Consider the following 26,625-nt stretch of genomic DNA (forward strand, 5'->3'; position numbering starts at 1 on the left):
CACCTTTGGGTAATGCAGTGCATTGAAAAAGGAATGGACAGCAGGAACAGAAGCTGGTAAAATGTCAAAATGCAAGAGTTTTTCAGACTGTGTTTAGACTTCATACTGTAACATACCAAAGTCAGACTGCCATATTTCTTTGTTGGCCATGTGACTAGAGACCCTCAAACCAAGGCTGAGTGCATTGACTGGCGTATAATGTGGAAAAATTTGTCCAATTTAACTTAAATGCACAGTTTCATCAGATGAGCAGGCGATTCAAATCACACAGATTTCCTTAACTGCACTCAGTAAATTCAGTTTGAAGCTATGGGCAGTCTAGTGTTTTCTGAGCAATGTGGAAGAATTAGTCTGTCATGCTCTTGAGCTCACATGTACATTGTTATGCATACACATGCACACGTGTGTTTGGTTCTGCTAAGACATCTCAAAGGCTTGGTTACAAACCAAAACATGAAGGATCTGTTCTACATACAAGAACAAGGATGTGAAAAGAGAGATTGATGTTGGTGGTGTTTGCAAGTTAAAACTGTGTGCAAGAAAACAATAGCACACACAATGAAGACATCAATTCCGAAGCCCAATATCAAGAGCAACTTTTCTATTATGTAAGGATAGAGGGACTGCAACATGATACACGGTGTTATTTTAGTCCATGCAGCCTATTTGTCCTGATTTGTAAACTATTAGATAATTCCCTGGTGAAGAGCTGGGAAACAAGTGGAAAAAATATTCAAACGATATCTGTGGAAGTCCTTCTTCATTGCAGATGAAGTCTTTCGATATATTGAGATGGAAGATGTTTCGGTGTTTAAATTTGAACTGTAAAATCAGCTGAGCGCACTGCTAAACCAGAGCGAGTGCTTTAAATGATTAAATGCATATGAAATGATGATATTCCTAATCTGGCTGTGATCAAGAAAATACAGCCTAATTTGAGGATGAGACGCTGGGCTTCATCGGAGCGCCCCAGTAAACGTTCGGCAGCGTTCCCATGGTAGCCGGCCTCCTTCCCTAGCAGCCCCTGCATCTGCAGCCATCTCTGCTGCTCTGCCTTTCTCCTTCGGTGGGCAATCCAGCTGCCCTGTATGATAGAGCCCTGGCTTCTCCCAGCGGAAATACATTGCATGCAAATTTTATGTATGCGCATCCCGAGAAGCCATTATAATTAGGGTAGTGGTAGTATGCAGTATAAGTGCCTCTCTATCCTTGTTTCTTTTTTCTTTTCCTCCAGGGCTTGATGCTGTTGGGTGGTTCTGCAGTCATTGTTGTTCACTTGTGTTTATATGCAGGAGGGCACGGCTTACAGCCACCAGATGCACACTAGCAGCTAATTGGTCCATATCTCCTACCCTAACCCATGCAGAGCTCCTTATTTGTTTGTTAGATTCCACTATTAAATGAGATTGTGACACACACACACACATACAAAGAAACACACACACACAAACATATCCTTCCTCCATCTACCTTCCTCCTTCTGACGTCAGCCTTGCAGTATGCTCTTTACCTCCGCTCCCCTGTTTCCATGGATACGGACTCGCTGGGCTCAACGTCTCCCAGCAATTTGCCTTTGTAAAGGGCAGCGTGCACTCCGGATTCCAACTAAGTCTTTACGCCACCAGGCCCACCCCCCTCCCCTCCTACACCTCCATTCTTCTCACCCCCACCTTTCCCTCCTGGACTCATACCGACACAACCCATCCTTCCACACAATACTGATGTGCTTAGGCCATATCACGGCTTAGAAGGGAACATCTGTAGCTGCAGTGTGGTCCCTCATCACACTTCTGCGGTTTCTGGGTCCAGTGTGGATAGCTCACAGTTGAACATCTGTGTTTTGCCAGACTGAAATGTGTTCTGCTAAAGCATAATCGATGATCATGGTCAATTAGTGGGAAATGAATAGTATTCTAATGCAAGTCGCAGTATGGAGAGTGGATTCCTTTTTTGTGTGAAAGAATTTAAATGTTCAACTGACCTGGGCGAGGGGGGGGGAGTCGGGGGGGGCAGGACAGTTTATGGTCTGTCGTCTGGCTCACTGCTAATTGTGCAGCTCAGTGAGAGCAAACAGAATGTATCCCAAATCACACACACCGCTGCGTTCATATTCTTGTGTTCACACTCCTACGAGTTACTGATGCTCCTCCACCCAGTCTGTGCTCTCAGTTCTCCCCCCATCCCACCTCACCCCACTGCATCCCCAGCAGAGGCTGTTTCACACACTATGGTAGTCCTGCTGTGGCAAAAAGAGTCTCGGAGAGGCAGAAGTCACTCTTGACTACTGTTTGCATGAAATGAGACACCCAGTGTTTTCATGAACCAACACTGCAATCCTGGATCCTCTGTCAGTGTTGCCTGGGGAAGCTGATGCTGCCCTGTTTTGCCTCGCTGTCTTCGAGCTTGGTAAATGATACTGAGTCTCCTATGGCTGATTCTGATAGAAGTGGCTGTTATTGGAGTTTGGCTCATTCAAACATCTGGGCCGTATTTTGAAGGCCTCCATCAGGTGCACTAACAGTAGAGCACATAAAAAGCAGCAAATAAACGCTGAACAATGTTGTTCTCGTTCTGTTGTGAAAAGGGCTTCGTTTCATCACTTCCAAGCTAATTTTCTTGTTGATAATTGTATTCATACTGGATTTGCACATTCAAAAATGTATTTGGTGTTGTTTGCCCCCCGCCCCCACCCCCACCCCACCCCATCATTTCATATTACCCAAGAGCAAAGGGAACGAACAGCAGGGTGGATAGAGCAGCATTCTCCACAAACAGGAAGAAAGGCAGACAGCCGTGCGCTGCAGAAATGAGAGGATGTTAATTAGACTTCCAATCTGAGACATCTGTCACATTTTCTCAAATCTGAACTATTTTACTTTCATCTGCTTCGCACCAAATAAAAACAATAAACAGTTCAACGCACAGCGATGTCAGATGTTAGACCAGTTTCTGTACTGAACTCAGGTCATATAAAGTCATTGGACAGAGTCAGAAGATGACTAGTATGTTGAATGTGTTATCAGTTATCATGCCTCATAAAGGTGGACTATTGGGTCAGCCACGCCTGATGTGACCTAGGTCAGTAGGTGGAACTAAAGAATTGGGTCCATAACTAGAGCGATGGACTATGTTACTGTGAGACATACGTTTTATATAACAGAGGGGTTATGCAACGCAGGAGATAAAAAAAAAAATGTCAGTTCACACAGGCTGTGCACAGTTCACCAGAAATCATCTCCCAGATGAGGATGGTGCAGAAACCCATCTGACAGCAATCTCATTTGAATTACTTTGACTAAAGGAGTATTTTGTTATTTTGACGAACAACAGATGTAAATGTACTTGCTTCTTCCACCCTCACTCCCACTTTCCCTCATCTCCCCAAACAAGCTCTTTCACACCCTTTCATCTGCTGTTGTGGTCTCCTTGTACTTTTCCGAACGCATTTAGACCTATTATGGCTGCAACACAGTCCATCACAGGAAAGGCTCGACCATCTCTTTTAATGGGATCTGTAAGGCAATAAATGTTATCACGACTTCAGGGGAAACAAACAAACAAACACACACACATACACACACACACACCAACAAGCAAACAAAACAAAAAAAAAACTAAACAAAAGAACTGATTGCATTTGTCTAATTCCTTCTTTCATATCCTAATTCCCTTTGTGCTTAGAGTTTTTTAATACACTGTGATTACATGATGGAAGAAGATGAGCGTTCTGTACAAGGAGACTCTGTGTTGTGGTATGTGTTGTACTGCTGTATTTGAGATTCGTTCCACTTTAGTTATACACAGGAAAAGATGTCGAATTCCTTGTGCTATTAGTTGGGGACTTCCCAAAGCATGATGTGTAATCACCAGCATAATGTATGCCTTGTTGCGGGAGTTGTCATTTTAAAAACAATGATGTTACTTTTTACCGTTCAATGTGGACATAAAACCCTGGCAGTGCCGGCTATACATGGACAAAACAGCCTTCACACCTCTGCAGCATGTAATTCTCTTATCACTGGTTAGCGTGGAGACAAGGATCAGGCTTTTTTTGAAATGTAAACCAGCTAGGATGAACTGGAAGGTTCCACCGCCGACACGGACGGGGTGGTTTGTTTTGCACACCTCCCCGTCATGGTAGCCTCGTCATTGCTCTGGGGGCTGTGAATCTTGGGTAATTCGTCCCTTCCCTCCCCCTCCCCACACCCACACCCAGCCAGTCGAGGAAGCATGACCTTGGATCACGTGGCTGGCAAGGCTGCCTTGCATACAGATGACTGCTGGCGCAGAGCAGCGGAGGCCTGCAGGTTCTTTCCAAAGGAACTGCTTCTCAAAGTGCAGCCGTTCTCAAAGATGTAGCGATAGCTGTTATAATGCTGATGCCAGACTCATGCCTTATCTGTGCTACATTGCTTACATTAAACTGTGCTGCAACACTACAGAATTGGTGAGTTTATTCAAGCAAATGTCACCGTGGTGAAATTTGGATACCGAAACTTGTCTTTATTGCCTAGCATCGCCTGTTTTTTTTGTGTTGTTGACATGGCTCAGAAACTAGCTGAGAGGACACCAGACGCTGCATCTCAGTAAACAAAAGAGTGTGATTAGTGTGCCCTATTATACTTTGGCAAGGGCCTTCAGCTCCCAATACTTTCATCGCAAGAGGTTGCCCATTAGCATTTCCACAAGCTAATATTGTTCCCCTCAGTCAGCGTTGCAGGATTAATGTCCTGTGAGTGAAGCCCAGTTTTGAATTGTTCCTCTGCTCTGTCATAACAGGGTGTCTGCACGATGACAACGGCCTTTCTGCACTTCTTCTTCCTGGCATCCTTCTGCTGGGTCCTGACGGAGGCGTGGCAGTCCTACATGGCCGTCACGGGGAAGGTGCGGACCAGACTCATCCGCAAACGCTTCCTCTGTCTGGGATGGGGTGAGTGCCATTATTACAACACTTGGTTTCCTCTGTCTTCAACCTCATTGCTTGTTATTGTTCGTTCTCCATTCTCTTCTTCTCTGCCTTAGGATATGCAGTTTAGCATTAGCACAACTTGCTCATGAATGGCAAATAGCCCTGATCGTTGGTTGTTAAATGATGTCTCTTAGAGGTATTGAGAGACATATTTTGCCCGAATGATGGATCCAAGGCTCAATTTTCACTGCAGTCTCGCATGTTTGCTAATTCACCTCTGGCTTCAATAGCTGATACTGGTGGCGGAGCGGAAATCATTAGTGTCTATAATGGGTAAATTGGCATGCACAAACATGGGTCTCATTCAAGTCAAAGAGCCGCGTAGGCAAAAATAGATATCAGCCGAACGTAATGACACAACCACTTTAGTCGCAGGGGCTTGGAAGGTTTACAAGAGTGTAGATTGGCTCTGCATTTGGACTTGGGGGGGGGGGGGAGCCATCGTTAAGTTTATTAGATTTCAACAAAGAGTTGTATTGACATTAATGACATGCTCTTTGATTATGCAAGCGGCGATGGGGCTGTCTTACCCATAACACCACTCCACTTTCATCTGCATGTTGAACAGCATTGGGCTAAATGAGCGTAATGAACCAGTATTGATTCTGCAACACCACCAGCTGAGGCTGTGTTTGGAGTGAAATTGCCTGCGTCAGTGGGGGGCTGAGAATGTTGAGGTGGGTCCGCATTATGGTCCAGAGTGACGGGAATGCAATCGGTGGGAGAGGCCAAGGGCCATTCATTAGACTCGTCCCATAGGTACAGAGGATCAAAATGTTCTGCCCTTATTGGATTCATCCTTCTGCACCCAAATATAAGAGGCTATTACTTATGGGCACTTCAGAATGCCTCACTCTGCCCCCCTCTCCTCTCTCTCTCTCCCCCCCCCCCCTCTTTCTGTCTGCCTCTCTCTCTCTCTCCCCCCCCCCCCCCCCCCCCCTCTCACTCTCACTCACACACACTAGCTTCCCCTCTGAAAAAGAATCAAATTGATTGGAAAAGTGCTAACATTCATTCTTCTAGTTACCTAGCAACTAACAAGGCTCTATCTCCGTCATGACTCTGCTCTGCTGCAAACTGGCGAAAAAAAAGAAAGAAAAGAAATGTCCTTAGACAAAGCTTTCCAAATACAAATGAATAGGTATTTTACTCATCTGACATTGGACTGTTCTAACCTACTGTAACTTGTTGAATGGTTTGCTGCAGCTATTATTATTCAAATATGTAATTAGAATTAAGGTCATTTGTAAGTCACTAAATTGCAATAATTAGGTTTTTTTTGCACTTAGCATAATTGAATCTACCTCACAATAAACAAACTTCAATCTTCAAAAATCTGCTAGAAAAGAAAAACAAAGGAAAAAAGGAGCAGGAGGGGGTTTTGCTCTGTGAAATTAACTTGTTGCCGGCTTCATCTTCTCTCCGACACATCACTTCCTTAACAACCATTGCTAAGCAGGCTAGTAGTGCGAGCGCAGAAGAGAACATCATTATCAGGCATATCCTCCAGCTTTGCCTGAAGTGTGCCCCACGCGCAAAGTGGGAAATTACTGGTTTTGGGGCTAAACCCACCAGAAGACTTTGTAAATAATATTTATCACGCTCTTCTACGAGCCCCAAATCAAGGCGGGGAATAAGCAATGCCTCATGAACACTGCCTAGTTTTCACCGTGAAGAGGATTTGTCATGCATAGGTATTCACAATAGATCAATCAGCTTGGGAAATCAGTAGCCATGTAATGCAAGCTGAGGGAGCAATTCGTGCCGGCCCCAATTTATCGGAGATGCTGATGCAGACCCCACACAGTTCAGCCTCACTCACATATATGCAGCATGTACAGCTCCACCGATTGATATAAGACAGCCTTTTTCCCCTCAATCCAAAAGTGGTATTTCTGTCTCTCTTTCTCTCCTCTCCTCTAGTCTCTTCACCTCTCTTCTCCTCTGCTCTTTTCTCCTCCTGGTGTAATTTTTCTCTCCTTACCTGTCTGGGTATTAAATGTGACCTTTATGTTAAATGCACCAGCGCTGGTGTGTGCCCTGCAGTGCGCTGCCTCAGTGCTGATTTATGCCCCAAGCTGCCTCCATTAGCAGGGCCTTTACCTGTACAAGGCTGCAAGAGGAAAGGGGGTGGGATAGAGAGAGAGGAGAGGATAGAGGCTAGGGGCCATAGAGAAGAGGTAAGGGGTGGGATGGAGAGAGAGGAGGGGATATAGGCTAGGGGCCATAGAGAAGAGGTAAGGGGTGGATAGGTGTGGGGGTGGGGGAAGTATGGTGAGGATGACCACTGGGCTTCCCGACCAGCCGACTACGTCAATAAATCCCTCCGCTATAATAAATCCAATCCTGCATCTTGCCAAAGAGGAAGGTGGTAATATTCCAAGGCGAGGCAAGAGGCTAAGAGGCGAGGCCAGAATGAGCAGCTTTCATAACGGGCGGCCGGTGGGTGCGGGTGAAAGGGTCCTTGCGAGAGCAGCCCACGTACCGCAGTGAGAGCGAAGGAGAGGAGGCCCAGAGGAGATGCGATGCTGCTGGGCTCTTTGTGTTGCTAAGAGCCCGCCCGCTATGCGCTTGTTGTTATTAGTATGTTTTTATTGTCTTATTTTTGGCAAGACGTTGGTTGTTTTGTGAGTTTTTTCTGCACTCAGCCCCGATTGATACAAATGTGCTTTTGTGGCCCTCGTGCCAACATGAATAGACAGGGGTTGTTTACGCCAAAGGGCCAAGGGGATGGGGGTTGTGAATATCAGAGCTGTAGATAAACCAATAGAGATGGTGAAAGGGAAGTCATGCTGAAAATTGCAGGGCAGAGAGAGTCCATGGGAAGCTCATTGGCCTCTGAAAGATCAAGGCCAGTGTGCAACGAATGTGACAAACAAAGGCTCTGCAAATGTCCATACAGGGAACTCAAGTCTAGAGTTTAGTTCATGCTGCGTTTAGTTATGTTTGTTTTATTTTGTACATGCATTTGGTGTTGCAGTGGTGTAATGCTAACCGGCTAATGGTTGCCCTTGTCTCTACAGGACTCCCTGCTTTGGTGGTGGCCATTTCCATGGGCTTCACGAAGGCTAAAGGCTATGGAACACCTCAATAGTAAGAGCACTCTCTCTCAGTCCTCCCAACTCCCCCCTCGGATAGGAAATATTTAGCGCTAGCAAATGGTGGACTCCTTGCCATAAACATTGCAAAACAACAGCAGTTCTAAATAATCCCAGAAGGACCTGCGTGATGCTTTTACGGGGCCCAATTTCCTCCTGAGTTGTGTCCCTAAAGGCTTTCTAGAGAATAAACAGTGTTTTAAGTTTTTTTTTTTTTCTTCTAGTTCCCCCTCTCTGTAAAACTAGCTCATCTGAAACCACAACATATGGCTGCTCCCCCTGGATACCAGAAGATAATACAACTGTGTACAGCCGTGCACCATTAACTTAATGCTCTGTGTTAATTTTTATGGCGCCTCTGCTGATATCTGCTCTTTTGTCCCTTTTGCTCGTCTTTCCGCAGCTGCTGGCTCTCGCTCGAAGGAGGACTCCTCTACGCTTTTGTCGGACCGGCGGCTGCCGTGGTTCTGGTCAGTAGCTTCATTTCCCTCCCCACGGATCCTCTCGTCACTCATCCTGTAACGTGATGAAACGATTCTGTTCACATCCAGTAGAGTGTAATAGACGTAGCATAGCGTAGTCTGTGTGTTTTAAACCTCCGTGTAATTTGATGCACGAAAAGCCAGCACTTTGCTGTCACAGCAACACTGGACTTGGATTGGCAGTTGTAACAGTGGGTGTAACTGACAGGTGTTGCCTTCTGAAGGAGCTCAAATCTGCTAACATAATGATGTTTCATATGTTGACTGTAATAGTCATTTGAGTGGTACAAATAAAAAGAATGCTACTATTGGAAATCTCCTTCTCAATATCAAATTGTAGAATCTTGTTTATGTTATGCCCGTGGGGCAGTATAACTGACAGTGCTCTATCGGAGAATTATTCCCAAACCAGGCTGAGAGCTGATCTAACCAATAACATCACTGGGGGAGGGAGCCAAATAATCTTGGCTAGTGGGTTAATCTGACTTAACAAGGCTATCTACTTTCACTGCAGTGCAGCTTTGTAAAACACAGAAGTTCCCAAAGGCTTTTTCGTGTTGGTATGTGTGCATAAAACAATTGTGATGTGTGGAAATGAAATGTCACGCACATAAACCAGCTAGGAAAACGGGGAGGTCACTGTGTAATGGGACGAGATTGCCCCCCGAGGCGACGTGACCTTCAGCACCGAATGAAAGAGGAGAGGAGGCTCTGCCCTCCCGTCTGTTTGCCAGGGCCTGATCAAGGGTGCCTCTGTGGCTGTTTCAACAGGTCAACATGGTGATCGGCATCCTGGTGTTCAACAAACTGGTTTCCAGAGACGGGATCCTAGACAAGAAGCTGAAGCACAGAGCTGGGTAAGGGCTGGTGCTGGTGCTGAGGCAGGATGCCAGGCACACACACACAGGCCACCCACAGCGTCACTTTCCCTCGAAACAGCGCGTTAGCACTCATTCACTCACTTACTCGCACACACACTCATGCACACTCAAAAAACTCACAACACTGCAGAACAAACAGCACTCCAGCAAATCGACCTCTTCTTCAAAGACCGAAGATAAAGAGGCCCAGTTCTTCTCCACATGTGGAGAAAATTAATGAAAAAGAGAAAAAAGAAAGAGGTCATGCTTCCCTGGGAGAGATGCAGCATCTTTCTTTTGGCAGAATCAGAACATGCTGAAACTACTTAACGGCCCCTTATTGAGACTGTCTGCTAATATGCATAATCTGATGCTCAGCCCTAGAGCAAGCTGGCAGGTTTGCTTCCCTTCTTCTCGTTTTTTTTTTTTACCCTCCCCTCCCAAAATAATGTCTTTTTAATTTGACGTAGTGTCTCACAAGTGTTCCTGTTCTGCTTGTTGCTCCACAGGCAGATGAGTGAGCCCCATACAGGATTAACTCTCAAATGTGCCAAGTGTGGGGTCGTCTCAACAACTGCTTTATCAGCAACCACGGCCAGCAACGCCATGTAAGTGCTCGGGTGATGTCTTGGGGAAATCAATAAGATTATGTTGCATGCGAAAGCTGTCGTGTGCCTGTGTGTGAGTTTGTGTGTGTGTGTGTGTGTGTGTGTTCCCTACCCAGAGAGAGAGAGAGAGATTACAAAAGGTGTGAAAGGAACAGTTGGCTCCTGAGTTTCACATTCTTTGTTGACGCCACGCTAAAATTAGCGATACAAAAAAGTAGAAACCTAAAAAAGGCAGATATTACTCGACTAGGTCACTGCATGTGGAGAATGACCTTGTGGAATGTTCCCTTCAGAGAAGTGTGTAGGCAGTGTTTTTAGTCTCTTTGATTTAGACACCTGGTGTGTCTCCAGTATACCAATTCAAGTGCTGTCAGTAAAAGTACCCTTACTCTTACTCTTACTGTTTATTTCTGTTTTTCACTTCTTTATTTGCTCTATCTAACTTTGGTTTCTCATTCTTGCTGCCTCTACCCTGCCCTCACTGTCTCTCTCTCCCTCTCCCCTCTCTTTCTCTCTCTCTCTCTCTGTCTCCTTCTCTCTCTATCTCTCTTTCTCTCTCTCTCTGTCTCCTTCTCTCTCCCTCTCTCTCTCTATCTCTCTGTTTCTCTCTCTCTCTCCGTCTCTCAGGGCCTCTCTGTGGAGCTCCTGTGTGGTCCTGCCCCTGCTGGCTCTGACCTGGATGTCGGCCGTGCTAGCCATGACAGACAAGCGCTCCATCCTCTTTCAGATCCTGTTCGCCGTCTTCGACTCCCTGCAGGGCTTCGTCATCGTGATGGTCCACTGCATCCTGAGAAGAGAGGTGCGAGTCCAGACCTAAGTCTCACCATGCAGTCCCGACCCAGGGGTAACAGCCTGGCTGGGGTCACGGCCCGCCGCTACCGGCTGCCCCATATACACGCGTTAACTCTCCCTCTCCCCAATCTTCTCCCTCGGCTAATCCCTCTTATCCTGCCCGACTTCCGCATTTCCCCATGCTGTGTTTCGCCTTGTCCACCCTGGGTAGTCCGGCAAGCGAGACAGTCTGGAACTACTTAAATCCCTGAATTAATCCCTAGTGTTTCACCCTGTAATGTTTGAATTGGTGTTTGTTGACAAATGCTCTCTAGTCTATCCCTCAACCCCCTACCCCACCTCACCCCACCCTACACACACTCACACACACACACACACACACACACACACACACACACACACACACACACCCACACACACACACACACACACACAGACAATGGAAGATGCAGCCTGACAGGTGTTAAGGTCCATTGTTTGGGAAAGGATTAAATTGTTACATTTGCGTGCTCCAGAAAATGTGTTTAATCTGAGGATTTTTTTTAAAGCCACTCTTAGATGTCCTAAACAGAAAGGGTAAAAAATAGGACAGCTCACTGATTATCCAAAAAATAAAGATGTAGTCGCAGACAGACGTCCAGGGGAGACTTAAGGAGCTTAATCAGATGAACTGCACTGTTTAATTGTGATCGTTTTCAGATTCATTACAGTGGCTATGCTACAATGAGTTCATTTTAATGGTCTTGAGAGATTCTAAGATGAGGGTCATTTTTTGTAATTTTCTTCATTTCCGCAGGTCCAAGACGCCTTCAGATGTCGACTCCGTAACTGTCAAGACCCAATGAATGCAGATGCTACAGGGACCTTCCCAAATGGCCATGCACAGATCATGGTAATGGTAAAAACAATTTTTTCTCTCCGGATTTGATTGGACATTCGTACTATAATAGCCAAGCTGAGCTGTTACTAGGGAGAGGGGTAAAAAAAATACCATTAGAAATGATGGAGGTGTTTATGAGGTGCATCCCAGATCATCTTCTGTAAAGCGTGGAAGTAATTTAAGTGAACTTAATGCTCGGCCCATTATTAATGATACTCTTAATTCATTCCACATAATCCTTTGACCTCCATTTAACATGATCCCCTTATGCAATTCATCATTGCTTTTATTCAGTGCAGTGCTTCTTTTCCCTTGGATCAGGCTTTGTTATTGTAGCAATTGTTGTTTTCCACGCAGCCCTGTGCCTGAACTTTAATTACATGTGGTATAATCACTCTTCCTTGTAATAGATGACACCAATTTCCCCGATTTTCTATGGCTGACACACAGGGTTGTGAGATTGAAACTGCTTCACATTTCACACATTTTAATTTCAGCTTCCAGCAGCCTCCACCCTCCTCACAACCCCAAGCCCCGGCCTTATAAAACAACAGCACACTCACACACCGACGCCTGAAAATGCAATGGGGAAAGTGTTTGATATCACAAAGTGCCAGTGGCGAATTATCGGCCATTTTCTGCCATTCAGGTCCTAATGTCCCTTTGATAGAAGCGATTTTCGCTGCCGAGATTTGAAAGGGCTCTCAACGTCCCTCCCCCCACCCCCACCCCTTCTCCCTCGCCCACCCCACCCGTCTGCCTGTCTGCCTGGCTAACTGTCGTTTCAGTGCCACGGTGGCACATTAGCGGACAGTCTCGTTGACGTGTTGTTAAAAGGAATCTTGGGGAAGCTGGAGCATGTCTGCAGGCTCCAGGGAAAGTGAGGAAGGCAGATGAACTGAAACAATTACAAAACAAAACCCCTCTGGGAAGTGTTGACAGGCAGCACAGAAAACAAAGAGATGTCCTAGTTTGCGAATAGTAATTATCTTAAAATAAATTGAGGAAAAAAGGCAAAATAGAAAAATGGCTGGACTTCTTTTGATTTGTTTTAACTTTTTTTTGTGTTTCCATTTCCTATTGTGCTCTGGCTGTTTATTAATCACGTTTGTTTTTGTTTTTCTACCTTACAGACAGACTTTGAGAAAGACGTCGACATCGCCTGTCGATCAGGTAAGAAACAGATGGCACCATATTAATGAGCGTCTAATTGCCTTGCCTCTCACAGTCCAAAAATAGGCTGAAACCATAGAGAGTATCCCAAGCTGCCCAAAAGAACTACAATGCCCATAAGGCCCTGTTAATCAAAAAAATGAATTAAGTATGAAAGTAGCTCAAGGCATTTTTGGAGAGGAGCTTTCATGAGGTACTGTATCAGTGAAACAATATGTGAGTCTGAAACAGTCTGTGGGTACGAATTTTGAAACTTGTATGTTTATAATTTTATAAAGTCGATTTGTAGTTTCTGTAATGAAAACAATTAGGCAAAATTACCCTTTAACTGCCACTTGTAGGCATGTTCTCTTTGAGGAAAATGTCATGATATCAAATGCAACTGCGCTTTCAAAGCCTTGGCTCTTCTCTACATGCGTAATGTGTTCCCATGCACTTTACTTGTACTTTGGAAGGACTAATCACCATACTCATGATAATAGTAATTACATCTTGATACCCCCACTCTGTTTCTCCTCCTAACATTGCTCTGATTGGCCTATAGGAAATGAGCTTGTAGACCCTTTTTAAGTGGAAAGCTTCTTAGTTGTATTTTCTTTTTCTTTTTTTCCCTTGCGTAATTGTCTCGAGTGTCCCGGACTGCATTGAGTCATTGGCAGTGATTATGTTTTGTGTGTAACACCCTCCTGCGTCCCTGCACCCCTTCACCCAATCAGCCCCATGCCAATCAACTGGCATCTGTAGCTACGGCGACGCGTTCACTGCGTTTGGAGATGCGCAGTTGAGTGCTCGAAGGCTTGGGTGAAGTAAGTGGAGGTTTGGAGTGCATTAGTCTGTGTTCTCCGTCCATTCCCCGTGTGAAGAGTGGCTCGGAGAGCCACTCAGGGGGTCAGCAGCACTCTGCATGGGCCATGTGCCGGAGCAGTGAGGCTGAAATGACAGATGGGAAGTCATCATTGCCTTCGTTATCTCCACTGAGCCAGTTAAGACTTGACAGAGCCCCGTAATTCCAATCGTTTCACAGTTCCTGGGAAGGGACCTTTTCGGTATGTTTGATGAGAGGTACATTGGCATATATATAAGCACGAGTGCACTCTTGTTGGTAGAACATAAGCACACAGTGCTGACGTAGTAGATTACATTTGTAATGTCCACTCGTTTGGCAAGCTTTGCTGAATGCATACACAGTGCTAGCTCTGACAGCCATACGAATGTGTTCTACTCTGCGTAGCCATCAGAAGCTAGCATCACTCAAAATAGAATGAGCAGACAAGCCTCCCTGTTAGGCCACTGTTGAGTCCACAGATGGACATGCATTGGTACACGCCGAGCGAAAGGGCAGGCATCCGCCCAGTTCTTTCGTCAGTTGGTTGAGTCAGTGGTGATGGTGGCGGGGTGCCCCCCTGACTGGGCAGAGAGAATGGCAAAAGAGTTAAATCCACCAGCCGCTTGGTGCTGCCCCCCCAGGCGCCAACAGAGACAGAGAGAAAGAGAGAGGGAGGGGGAGAGAGAGCGGTCCAATCTAGAGAGGGAGTAACGGGGCAGGGGAGGTCACAGGCTTATCTGCCCGAGATGAATAAAACATTTTTGGGTGCACAGAGCCGCACTAAGGTGGCAAGCCCATGCAACAAGGGCCTGCAGCAGAGCCTTGGTGTGGAGTCAGATTTATGCCAGTGTGTGGTGTCATTACAAAAAGAGACCAAGTTGTCCAGGGCATTTTGCATGGCCTGTCATTGTGTAACAGCTGGATTACGCAAAACCTACTACCTAGTGTGTGACTTCACCGTCGACTCTGAAATGAATCATTTTAATATGTATAGTTCTGAACACTACTTTATGCCCAACTCTTTGGGCTCTGTGTATTATTCACTGTTCACCTTTTTTTTGTTTGGCTTGTTTCTCATTTAATACAAGCTTTTAGTTGTCATAAACATTCTCTCAAAGGCCGACCTGTTATTAAATGGAATCCCAGAGCGCCCACATCTCCTCTCTGGCTAGTCTGGCCATGTTTGCACAAGGCTCTTATTTGGACTGCGAACAGCAAACACAGGCTTTGGATCAGAGTTGTTTTGCTGACCTTCAAGTTTCATTGCAAACCATTTTTTGAATAGCAAACGTAATTTTTCTAAGAGTTAGTTGCCAGTGGCAAATTGCCCCCCCAAAATTCCTTCACAATATAGTTACGAGCTGTCCTTACAAATTGTAGGTTGTTTTTTTATTATTTTTTTTTTGTTGTTTTGTTTTTTTGACCAGGCAGTTTAAGTTTTTTCTACGTCTGGGGGTTTTCAAGGTGACCAGAGAAAAATAATAACAAAACTGAGCCCAGGTGATTCACAGGGGATTGTCAGGGAATTTGTCACTGCCCGTAGGCATTGCAATTTCTCACAAGCTTCATGCCTATGATTATCCTAAGTTTTATTTTTTCAGTACAGTTAGGTATCGTGGTAGTGATTATGTTTCTTTCCTCTGGCTAAAGACATTAGATGGGAATTGTTTTCACTAATTCTGCTCCATCATTAAAAAAGAATGCTTAGTAGAGCCGTGTGGGTGAGATACAGTATAATAGTCATTTCCTTGTGGGAATCTTTAGGAAACCTTTTGGATTTTCACTTTGGACTCAATACTTCGTGCAGTGTTTAATAATCCATGAATGAATTGCCTAATTCCCCCCAAAAGAAAAGAAAGCATTAAATTGAATCAGACAATCTCAAGTGTACTGTTGATTTCCAGTCTTTCACTAATGCACTGCACCTTCTCTTGTGCTCCCTCTCTCTGGTCCCTCAGCACTCCACAAGGACATGGGCTCCTGCCGTGCGGCCACCATCACTGGAACCCTGTCACGCATCTCCCTCAACGACGAGGAGGAGGACAAGGGACCCGAGGTCCTCAACTACTCCACGCTGCCGGGCAACATCATGTCCAAAGTGATGATCCAGCCGCCGGGCCTCCACATGACCATGGGTGGCATGGGTGGCATGGGCGATATGGGCGACGGTGACATGCGCCGCACTGTCTACCTGTGCACAGACGACGCGCTGCGGCAGAGCGAACAAGACATGGCCAGCCACGAGATGGGTAGCCACTCGCCGCAGGGCCCCATGGAGACCGACTACATCGTCATGCCAAGGGCGTCGGCCGCGGCTGCGGCGGCAGCTGCTGCGGCGCAGACGTCCGGGTCTGGGGGCAGCATGCCCACACTGATCAAGGACGAGAGCAAGATGAACATCCCCATGGAGGCGATGGGGACGCACGAGAGGATAATGCCGCACTACAAAGTTGTGCCCGATTTCGGCATGAGCCCAATGGGCATGGAGCACTTGAACATGAGCCCTGAGCAGCAGTTCCCCGGGCCGCCCGATCACATGCAGAACCTGCCCTTCGAGCCCCGCACCGCTGTCAAGAACTTCCTGGCTGAGATGGAGGAGAGTGGAGGCCTGTCCCGCAGCGAGACGGGCTCCACCATATCCATGAGCTCTTTAGAGGTGAGTATTACCAGCATATCCAGGACTTCTTGAGAATAGCACCATGACTAATCCTAGTGGTGGGAAAGTATTAATTCTGAACATAAAAAAAGTGAATGTTTCTCTAAATTGAATGTAGCTAGCAGATTTCACTCATAAACTATGTCTCCTTCAATATTCATGAGAATGAGAATTCTTGAGATTCAATGACAATCCAAAAGTGAAACTTTCAAGAGATTTATATTCAGATCCCTGAAACATCCAACTCTGCTCGAAAGTGTGTCTTGTATGAGAAAGTGGAATGCGCCTAGTGCTAAGTTGCTGCTCTTCACTATTTTCTCTCAACAGAGAAGGAAGTCACGCTATTCGGAGCTGGACTTTGAGGTGAGTGGAACATCTGTTGGACAGCTTCATGACACTTTTTTTTTTTTTTTTGGACGGTGAAGGACCATTGTTGCGTCTTGGATGTGCCCTTTAATTTACTACTACTGTGTGTAGCACTTAAGCTTATTGGAGTAACATGGTGTTGACACGGAGAGGGGGGGGGGGGGGGGGGATTTATGGAGGGCCTGTGTTGTTAGAGTAAAAGCAATGCTGTCAGCTGCCACACTGAGCAACTCCCATCGTCATTCTCTCCTTCATCCATAGACATCTCGGACCGCCAGGCTTTTTACTTGTCAAGGTCACAGCGCAGTTCTGCAAAGTAATGTTCTCAGTTTAAAGAAAATGTTTTTGAGAGCATCTGTTTTTTTTTTACATAACTAGGAGATGCAGTAGACAGTTTTTAATTAGTGGCAGTCTAAATCCTCCACTAAATTAGATATGCGAGATGAGTTTCAGCAAAGTATAAAATTTATGTAAGCACTTTAGAGAGAGATAGAGAGAGAAGGAGAGAGAGAGAGATAGGGAAGACTTGATTGGCATGCTGCCATCCTATGCCATGGCAAAAGTAAATGGGAGAGGAGTTGGAGGAGGGTGGGAATGAAGAGGAAGTTGCATTTCTTGCATTTCCATTCTTGGCCTCCTCTCTAAGACCAGAAAACCCTTGCCATTACAGAAAGTCATGCACACCAGGAAAAGACACATGGACCTGTTCCAGGAACTGAATCACAAATTTCAAACCCTGGACCGTTTTCGAGACATACCAAATATGGGCAGCATGGTGAGTAAAAGGAAATGAGCAAGGTGGGTGGGGGGATGGGTGAGTGGGTGTTGGTTTGTTGGTTGGGGTGGAAGGGTGAAAGGGGGTGGTAGGGGTGGGCAGGATATGTTGGCCAATTAGAAGGGACGGGGCTCCAGGCCCATATTTAGACTTCCGCTCCCCACTGCATCTCTCCCTCACATCAGGAAGTGAGCAATTGAAGGGAATTAATAGCGACCCAGCCAGGGTATTCATCTGGAAGAATAGCCAAGCATTTGGAGAGGGAGCGAAATGGGTGAGAGAAGGGGAGACACAGAGGGAGGGAGAGAGAGAGAGGGAGTTTTGACAGGAAGTGAAAAAAAAGCTGGAGAAAGAAGGGGGAAGAAGGTTCTAGAGACAGTTGAAGTACTGAGATCACTCATTCTTCTCAGCACACAGTCATCCAAACGCTGTGTCCATTTACCCTGACACATGTTTTTATTCATTTTAATTTAATTATTTGTTTAATTCAGCTAACCATCGCTTGGTGGATGCATGGCAAATATACATGATATACTATATATAACAGTATATATACATATTTATATATATATATATATATATATACAACAGAGCTTACCCATATCTATTATCTATCCCTAAAGTGTACAGTCAATCAAAGCATGCTTTATTGTACACCACATCCTCAGAAGGTACATTTTGCTTCCTTAATCCACCACTACTAAGGAGCTGTACAGTTTATAGTTGAGTATATCTGTAGATCAATGTTGACAACAATTCACCATGTTGACTGGGTCCAATGCTTTACAGTCGCTTTACTAAACTGTTTACTGTACTATTTAGGTTGTTGAGCAGTTGTGGAAATTCAACACACATAAGACAGATACATACACTGAGAAGGAGGGAGTCATATAAATATGCACACACACACCCACACACACACAAACACAAACACACACACATACACAAATACAAACACACACGCACGCACAATCCACAAAGACGCTGTCAGAAGCGCTGTGCCCTCTTGGCTGCATGCAGTCCTCGCCCACTCGCATTTCAATCAGCTCTACCACACAATGTCATTTCCCGCTTGTTGCTTGGTAACTACCACAAGGACACTTGCTGGGGAAACGATAGCCGAGGGCCAGATTTATGAAGAGCAGCGCAGATACAGACAGTCTATCAACAGCGGGCACTGATGGGGCTGGTCTGTCTAGCATGTTATCTACCAAAGACTGTGCCCTCAAATGAAGACGAGCACAGTGAAACACATGTTGAATGTTATTCTACTTCAGGATGACAATATGACAGTGCAGACACTGTCATGACAGACCAATTACAGACACAACAGTTTAGGGCTGCATCCGTAGACTCCATAGCAACGTCAATGATGACTCATGAACGATGATACGTTACCTAACTTACAGGTCTTTGCAATGAGAATGTAAGGGTAATGCATCCATGTTCGATGGGATTGGCAATACTTTAGCTTTGAATTCGGACTATGGAGTGTTCTACCATCTAACCAGGATCAGGGTTGATTAGAGCAGAGTAGCGTAAGGTTAATGGTTACTGGAGTCTTAATAACTTTAATTCAGAAGACACAACAGATACACCAAAACTTGTTCTCTTAGCTTGACTCACCATGAGACAGCCTATTTCTATTATTGTTGGTATACAGGCTCTGACGTCTCAAATTCAGACATTTGGTGGGACCAGATGGCGAGACCGTTTAAAAAAAGCCATTTCCTATACCCAGTTGTTGTTAGCTGTGAGAGCTGAGAGAGAGGGTTTGTTTTTTCACGCTAGTCGTTTGCCTGTGCCCATCTGCTTCTCACAGGATAAAACGATGCCAAACAAGAATCCTTGGGAGAGCTACAACCCTACCTGCGAATACCAGAACTACGCCACCATGAATGTACTAGACCCCGACCATAAGGACGCTCTGGAGATGACCGCGGCCGAGTGGGAGAAGTGTGTCAACCTTCCGCTGGAGGTCCAGGAGGGAGACTTCCAGACGGAGGTTTAAGACAAGGGCAAGGGGTGGGGGGGTGAGAAGAGGGCTCCGTGTGTGTGCTTGTGGTTGTGCTCGCCTGCGCGAGACAAGCGAGAGAGGAGACACAGAGAGAGACGTAAACCACGAAAAAACGGGAAGCGAGAAAAAAAAAGGAAGACGAGATGTATTTTGCACTTGAAAGGACTTTCCTTGCAGCCTCGGTAGACATATCTGGATCTAAGGACTATGGCAGGGACATTATGTGCCAATAAGATTTTAGAAAAAAAGAGGAGGGGGGAAAAACTATTAAAAAAAATCAAACAAAACAAAACAAAAAAAAGACATCAGTGTTTCTTTTTTGTATTCTCACTAGTGTGCTTAGTGGGGACAGCCAGGTGTACAAATATTTACCATCATGTGTTTGAAAAGTACCCGTGGAAAGAATTGGCTTCAAAACAGGTCATCTTTTGAGATGAGTCCTTAAAAAACGCAAAAACGACCCACTGCGTGTAATCCACAGCTTCGTCGGGCTCAGTTTCCATTTGAAAAAGAAACTGGACCCAGAAGCACAATGTATATATTTATGCAGGTTTTTAAAAAGTTTATAACAGTCTGTTTGGCCATTACTACACTTTTTACTTTATAATATGAAGAGAAAAACGAGAGACAAAGAGGATTTTTCTGTCATTTAAAATGAATGTTTGTCAAGCTACATTCTTCATTGCTTTAAATGCAATAAAGGTAATACTCACTTTTATATGAATAATATATTTCACAACTTTAATACTGCAGATCCTGCTTGAAGGCTCCCAGCAACCTCTCTCATCTGCAGTCCTGTATAAAATATTTAAAAAACAAAAATACAAAAATGTTGTATGGTGTAAATAAACTTTTGTCTACATATGTTTTACTTGTGCCAATTTATTTTAATGAGAAAAAAAAATGCCAAGCTGATCAAGAGTTATAGCTAAAAATGTTAACATTTGAAAAAGGAATGTAAATAAAAGAGGAAATATGTTCGTACTGCTTCAGAGGTTGCGTCCACTCCATTGTGTCCTGTGTGACTTGTTTTGGGTGGTATAATGTCTGATGTGCTTGAAGATTTGGACATTCTTTCTTAAACGTGATTCTCCCAGTTTAAGACCCAGTCTACTATGTCTTTACCAAAACTGAAATACAAGCGCCTTTGTTGAAGGTCGTTCTGATCTTGACTTGGTCTCATTGGGCGAGATTTGACCTGGGCTCTTGGTGACAACTGCATTGGCTTTAAACGAGACATTTTTTAAAGCAAGAATATGCAGGAATTTGCAACTTTTTTTTGCAACTGATTTGGCTTAAAGTTTAAATGGCAAAGTTTTGGTATCAAATCTTCAAATTCATAGTATATGGTCATATGAACGACAAACAAACACACCACCTGTCATTATCAATTAGCATGCTAGCCAGCTTTTATCAGTGTCATCTATGCCTTTGGCAGTTAGCTTGTTAGTTTTAGACCCAACCTCCTCACTGCTGCCTTAGTTTTAGTGACATGTTAACAGGGATGTCTTTCCCCTACCATAGCTTGACCAAAACACATCTCGCCTGTGCTGTTTCTGTGTGAATCTTCAGCACTACTTTGAGTTCTACTTCACACAGCATTGGATTGACTTGAGAATGCATTTAACATTTAATTCACTCCCACCAGCATTTAGAAACATGGCTTTCTCCCTACCAGTCTGACACAGATTTAGATACTGCAACAGCACTTTTGAGTACATAATGACACTAAATGCTCTGATGGGTTAAATGTATTATTTTACCTTTTAGTGTTTTAAGTGAAGCTCAGCAAAATTGCATTCTTATCAAATTGTACCATTAGTGTGGAATTGATGCATTACTTCTGTGAGATCTCAGGACAAATATAGAATTGACCTGTTTTTGTTGTCAGAATCCCCAGATGTGAAGGTGTGCATGCATTATTCACCAATGGAAAGCTCCATGAAGATGGAATAGGGATTGTTTAAATATGGATTAATTCTATATGACTATGCATTAAGTAGGTTATGTATGCTATTACAGACCACAGCAATGTGTTTTTTCTTTTAAAAATAGGTACATCTCATGGGGTTTAAATATATTAGAATGATTCTGTGTTTACCCATTATAACCAAAATGTCACAAAAAATGGGTGAAGCTCAGATAATGGGAATGGGAATAGGCCACATCATTTCATGATCATATCACATTGTGAAATGCAGCACAAAAATATAATGGCCGGAGGCAACACACTGACCCTGAAATGACATTTGACTATAGGGTGACTGTTGGCCAGAGCAATTTCCACTTGGAAATCAGATTTCACTGTCACGCAATTATTTGATCTGACAGAATTATGTCAGCAGTGAAGTTCATTCAAGAGAAAAGGTGGTATGATATAGTGTGATTTCATACCTCATCAACAGCTGAACGCATCGCAGTATTTGTCGTGGCATGTTCTGACCTAGATCCTCATGGCACGTTATTTTACAGAAACAATGCTCGTTGGACAGCGGCGTTGGCACATACCGTCACCAGATCACACAACTGTGCGATGAATTTGTTGTTTATACTCAAGGAGCTTTTGTAACGCTAAAATGCGTCTTTCTTGACTTTGGTGGCTAACATTCACACACAGTACTGGGATTTGCATTCTGGTGGGAGTGAAGGGGCTGAAAGGTTAACTGGATGAGATCAAGACTAAATCAGCCACGAAGCCTAGGATGGGGGTGGGTAAGGATGAGATGCACTGTGTTAGAGGGGGCTTCTGGGAAGGCTTGTTTCCTCTGTCCCACCATCAGCATGACAGCCGCCACTGCGACTGAGGCAGCACTGAAGTGCCTCCCCCTCCCTACAGCCCCCCTCCAGGGCTGTCCATGCGCCCCCACCGTGCCCCCAGAGAGAACATCAGACAGCCAGTCTCAACACCACCACTGCAGCACTTAAAAGGCAAAGAGACAAGCTTTTCTCGCAGATTGTTTGTTTTTGTATTTCCCTCATTTCAGGTACAGTGTGTGTATGTGTGTGTGTGTGTGTGTTTGTGTTTTCACTGCTGGGACGTGGAGTACAGCGAGCGCTGGAAACATGTCATAGCTTCCGCCAGAAACACTTCTGCAGCTGAACCCAGAAAAGGCAAAAGGGGATGTGACACAACGTTACATGACACGACAAGAGCCTGGGGTAAAGAAGGCTTGAGGCACTGTGACTGGAGAAAGCCCCTTTAAAAGCCTGCTGCACGGTTCACACTCAGTGTCTTTTTTCTTTTTTTTTGATGGCTGCATTGTTCATTTCTTTTCTAGCGTTGCTCTGTTTTAACCAAAAGTAGGTTAGGGGGAGGGACATTTTGAAGTTCTCCTATGATGTTTTTATACAGGGCTCCTATTTTTGTTTCTGAGAGCCTCATTTCTAAATGGGTGGTCAGGCCAGGCCTGTGTACACCACAACTGCTTGAGCCCTAGAAGGGGGTCAAGAGTGAAAGAAAGAGGAGTTTCTCCTTTAAAAAAAAAAACCTTCCAATTTCTGCCTTATGTCTATCCCCAAAACCGGCCAGGGCATTCGGGGTAGGGGGTGGGGGACATCACAGAGACATTAGTGTGCGTGGCATCATTGACTAATGTTGAATCAATGACACTGGGGGAGGGGCTCAGGTTCTTGTCAAACGTAATTGGCTGAAATGCAGGCGTAGGCACTGCTGACTCAAGCCTGCTCGGCCCAATTACTTAGGTAATGATCGAGCTAGGGGCTAACACGAGATTAGCCGAACAGTCTTTTCATCTTGAGCAATGGGGACATGACAGCAATGTTCTGGAGTTGGAAAGATGCATTCCAAGCTTGAGGGTTTATTTCATCAGCAAACTTTCCATTTTGCAAATAGCACAGTTGTAGTCTGTGTGCATGGGGAGTCCGTGAGGTGCTTGTGAGAAATTGGATTTTGAACTAAACTAGTCCACCAACAGGAAATTAATTTGGATTTCCATTTGATGACTCTCTGATTCAGATAAAAATCACCATCCGTAGGTATTTTTTTGAATATGGTAAAACAGTGAGATCTAAAAGATGCACCGATGATAAATCAAGACAGGCGCGTTCAAAGAATTTGCAATGTATGCTTTCGGTATGAATACAGATTTAAAGCATGGAAAAACACCTTAAAATACAAATTATTAGTAAGTGCTTTTGCTAGGCCTTGAAGCGAATAGGACTTTAAAAGATGTACTCAAAATGATCCACCTGCTCAAAAATGCAGTGTCTCACTAGCTGATTCTCTGTCTCGCCTTCATGGTGTCTTGAGGATCCCTTAACCTCACCTCATATGACTTGATCCGACTTCGACTGCCCCACTGATTTTACCAATGACACGAAGAGCAAATCCAATCATCTCCGACCAAATCAAAGTGAATCACCACCAGTCACGTAATGGCCTTCCTTCTGTTGTTTAATGGCAATTTGGTTGGTCCCCAGCTCCGTCATAACCCCACGCAGGCTAGCGGTGGGTATGAGGTATGAGGAGTTCGCCCGCACAGCTCTCCCACATTAGTATGCATTAAAGTCACCTTGGGTGAGATGGGTATCTCGCCCCTGTTAGTGAGGGAGATCAAAGGAAATTAAAGAGGGCCCTGTAACCTATCTCTTTTCCCTCAGAGAGCTGTGGCTCGGCGCCGTAGATGGATGGCTCTCACATTTGGCGTAATTGGGGGGAGATACATTTTAATGTTCTCTTTTGCAATTGTTCTGATGAGGGTGCGTTTTTTTTTTTGCAGGAGAGTAAGAAGGCCACGGGTTGAACACTGATTGCGGAGAAAAATAAAGCTCACTGGTTACCAAGGCTTTTCTAATTCGGTGGATTTACAAAGAAATTACCACAGCCGTTTGCAGCGGCCCCAGACAGATATCCAGGCCTCGGAAAAGGTTTCACGTGGCTAATGTTTTTTTCACCGTTGAGCACGTACTGTGGCCTACTTTTGCAGCATCACTGCTCTGTTGTTGTTTATTTTCACCGTGCAGCATCACTGCTCTGTTGTTGTTTATTTTCACCGTGCAGCATCTGCTCGGTGAAATGTCACAACCTGGTCTCCTCCGCCTCCTCCTTCTCTCCCTCACCCCAAAACACCCAACCGTCTTCCTTCTGGGCCAAATGATGGTAACCCCCTGTGTGTTTCCCCTCACCGTGACAGCCGTGACTCTCGCAGCAGCCATGGCTCCTTTGGCCTGTCGATGTGCGTCAATCAGCCAGCTGCCAAGGGGGAAACCTGAGGAGGTGGAAGTGTGTTAATGTTCACTTTGGGGATAAGAGATCCCCACGCTCCCTCTTCATGCCGTACTGACGTCAGCACAGTCAAATCACTATCACAATACATATAAGAATACAAATCTAGTAACCATGTCTATGGCAGGTCCAATTCCACTGTTAAGAATAATAAATAAATTTGGTAATTTAGAAGAAGTTGTTGAGCCAATTCGCTTTGTTAGGTTTGTAGAGGTTTTTTACCTCTTTCGTTGGCAGAGGTACGCTACATTGCATTGGCCAAAGGAAAGTAACACAAACTTAGAATTGAGGAGGTTCATGGTGTAATTTATGATAGTTATTGTCTTTGTACTGCTGTCAAGTACAAATTGTTTAGCGTCTGCTGTTGACAGCCTAGCATTTTCCTGGCTGGTTTACACTATTCTGGTCTATGTACTTAAATGCAGGCTGACATATCCCATGAGGCTGACATGAACCTAGGAAAGCCTCCCCATTTCCTAAGGTAAAACAACCTATGGTTTTCTTGCTTGTGACATTAAGAATGTGCTTTTTAATGTTATTTCCTAGATATTTAAAATAGTTTCCCCTAGCTGGTAATAATTCATATGTAGTGGGTGGAGGTCTCCTGGTTTAAGTTAATTTCCTTTGTTTTCCAAGCGCTAATTAACAAGGAGCTGTAACATACCACATTTACATATGTGTGGACCCGGTAAAAGTCATCTTTGTGTACATGAAGGTCAGACTGGCTTCATGCTGTTTTTAAAGGTGATAAAACCTAGCGTTAGAATTCCTTTGCCTGACGTCACCAGGTCCTCATTCTGCCTCCATGATCCAGAAGCTGTTTTAGGAGCATGTGTCTTCAACAGCAGCACTGAAGCCATGAAATAGAATCCATGAATAGGTCTCAGTCTTACGCAGATGACGCATCTAACATGGCAGGTCAGCATAGTGCATGCTGCCATAAGAAGAGCCAGAAGAAGAAACAAAAGTCTCCCAGTTAGGACTGGTAGCATGTTGGTAAGCTTTAAAAGGAATTAGAAGCAAAACATTGAGATGTGATAACACAACCTCCACGTACATCCCCTGGGCCAAGGTGAGGTTTCAGGGGCCCTGAACCACGTGAATGCCCTTGACTACCCACTCTCTGTCACTCTCAACTCAGACATCAGTCAGGCCCAGAGAAACACAAGGTAAGAGCCTACATTGAATTTGGGGATTTTAGCGTAAAGCAGTAAAGCCCCATTACCCTGAAGAGCTTAAAAGCCCACTGGACTAAATACTTGTGAAGTGAAAGTGAATACAAGTGAATGAATCTGGCAACCTTTTCAGTTGTTTTGGTTTGATTTTTTGTGATGCATGTGTCCAGGGGTTTTGCATCAACACGCAGCGCTAGTTTAACTCATGTAACTATGTTTTTGTGTAATGTATGTAACTAATCCAAATCTAGTTTTATTAAAGCATGATAACAGCAGAGAGTTAAGTTTGTTTTTCTCTAAAATACTCATGTGAGTGTTTTAGACCTTAAATCTGGGACTAATGTTAAAGTACCATGCTCTCGGCAATTAAAACACAGACCTCAAAGTAGTGAATTGCGCCAGGATGGATCTAGTCTGATAAACATCCATGCCATAACATTTGCTCGGGGATTGTGTTAATTTTCTGCCTCCGTCTTATCCATCTGCTAGGAAAGCCCAATGTTCCAGCAGGCTTGTGACCTGGAGCCTTGTCTTTGACCCCCCCCTCTCCCCCCTTCACTTCACACAAAAATGCATCTGTGATTCATCAAGAGGTTTGCTTGTAATGACTTTAATAGAGTGAACGGGTCTTTTCTGCCTGAATTTAGACGGAGCATAGAGATTTCAGCACCATGGACAGCACTTGTCTATGCGCTTGCCTCCG

General features: G+C 44.7%; 1 protein-coding gene across 2 annotated transcripts in view; it reads left to right on the plus strand.

Moving 5' to 3' along the window:
* The window catches only part of adgrb3 (adhesion G protein-coupled receptor B3), a gene marked incomplete at both ends in the record, with an annotated part of 138,723 nt that extends 119,227 nt beyond the window's left edge, over positions 1–19,496 (plus strand). For both annotated transcript variants that reach the window (XM_080848272.1, XM_080848273.1), the window contains 12 exons: positions 4,780–4,930; positions 7,993–8,062; positions 8,471–8,537; positions 9,321–9,406; positions 9,919–10,017; positions 10,645–10,816; positions 11,606–11,701; positions 12,823–12,862; positions 15,647–16,344; positions 16,672–16,707; positions 17,381–17,485; positions 19,308–19,496. In XM_080848272.1, coding sequence (XP_080704398.1) covers positions 4,780–4,930; positions 7,993–8,062; positions 8,471–8,537; positions 9,321–9,406; positions 9,919–10,017; positions 10,645–10,816; positions 11,606–11,701; positions 12,823–12,862; positions 15,647–16,344; positions 16,672–16,707; positions 17,381–17,485; positions 19,308–19,496 — 1,809 coding nt within the window. The remainder of the gene's footprint in view (positions 1–4,779; positions 4,931–7,992; positions 8,063–8,470; positions 8,538–9,320; positions 9,407–9,918; positions 10,018–10,644; positions 10,817–11,605; positions 11,702–12,822; positions 12,863–15,646; positions 16,345–16,671; positions 16,708–17,380; positions 17,486–19,307) is intronic.
* Between the last annotated feature and the right edge of the window lie 7,129 nt (positions 19,497–26,625).

Source organism: Sprattus sprattus (genome assembly GCF_963457725.1).
Source record: "Sprattus sprattus genome assembly, chromosome: 12".
NCBI lineage: Eukaryota > Metazoa > Chordata > Actinopteri > Clupeiformes > Clupeidae > Sprattus > Sprattus sprattus.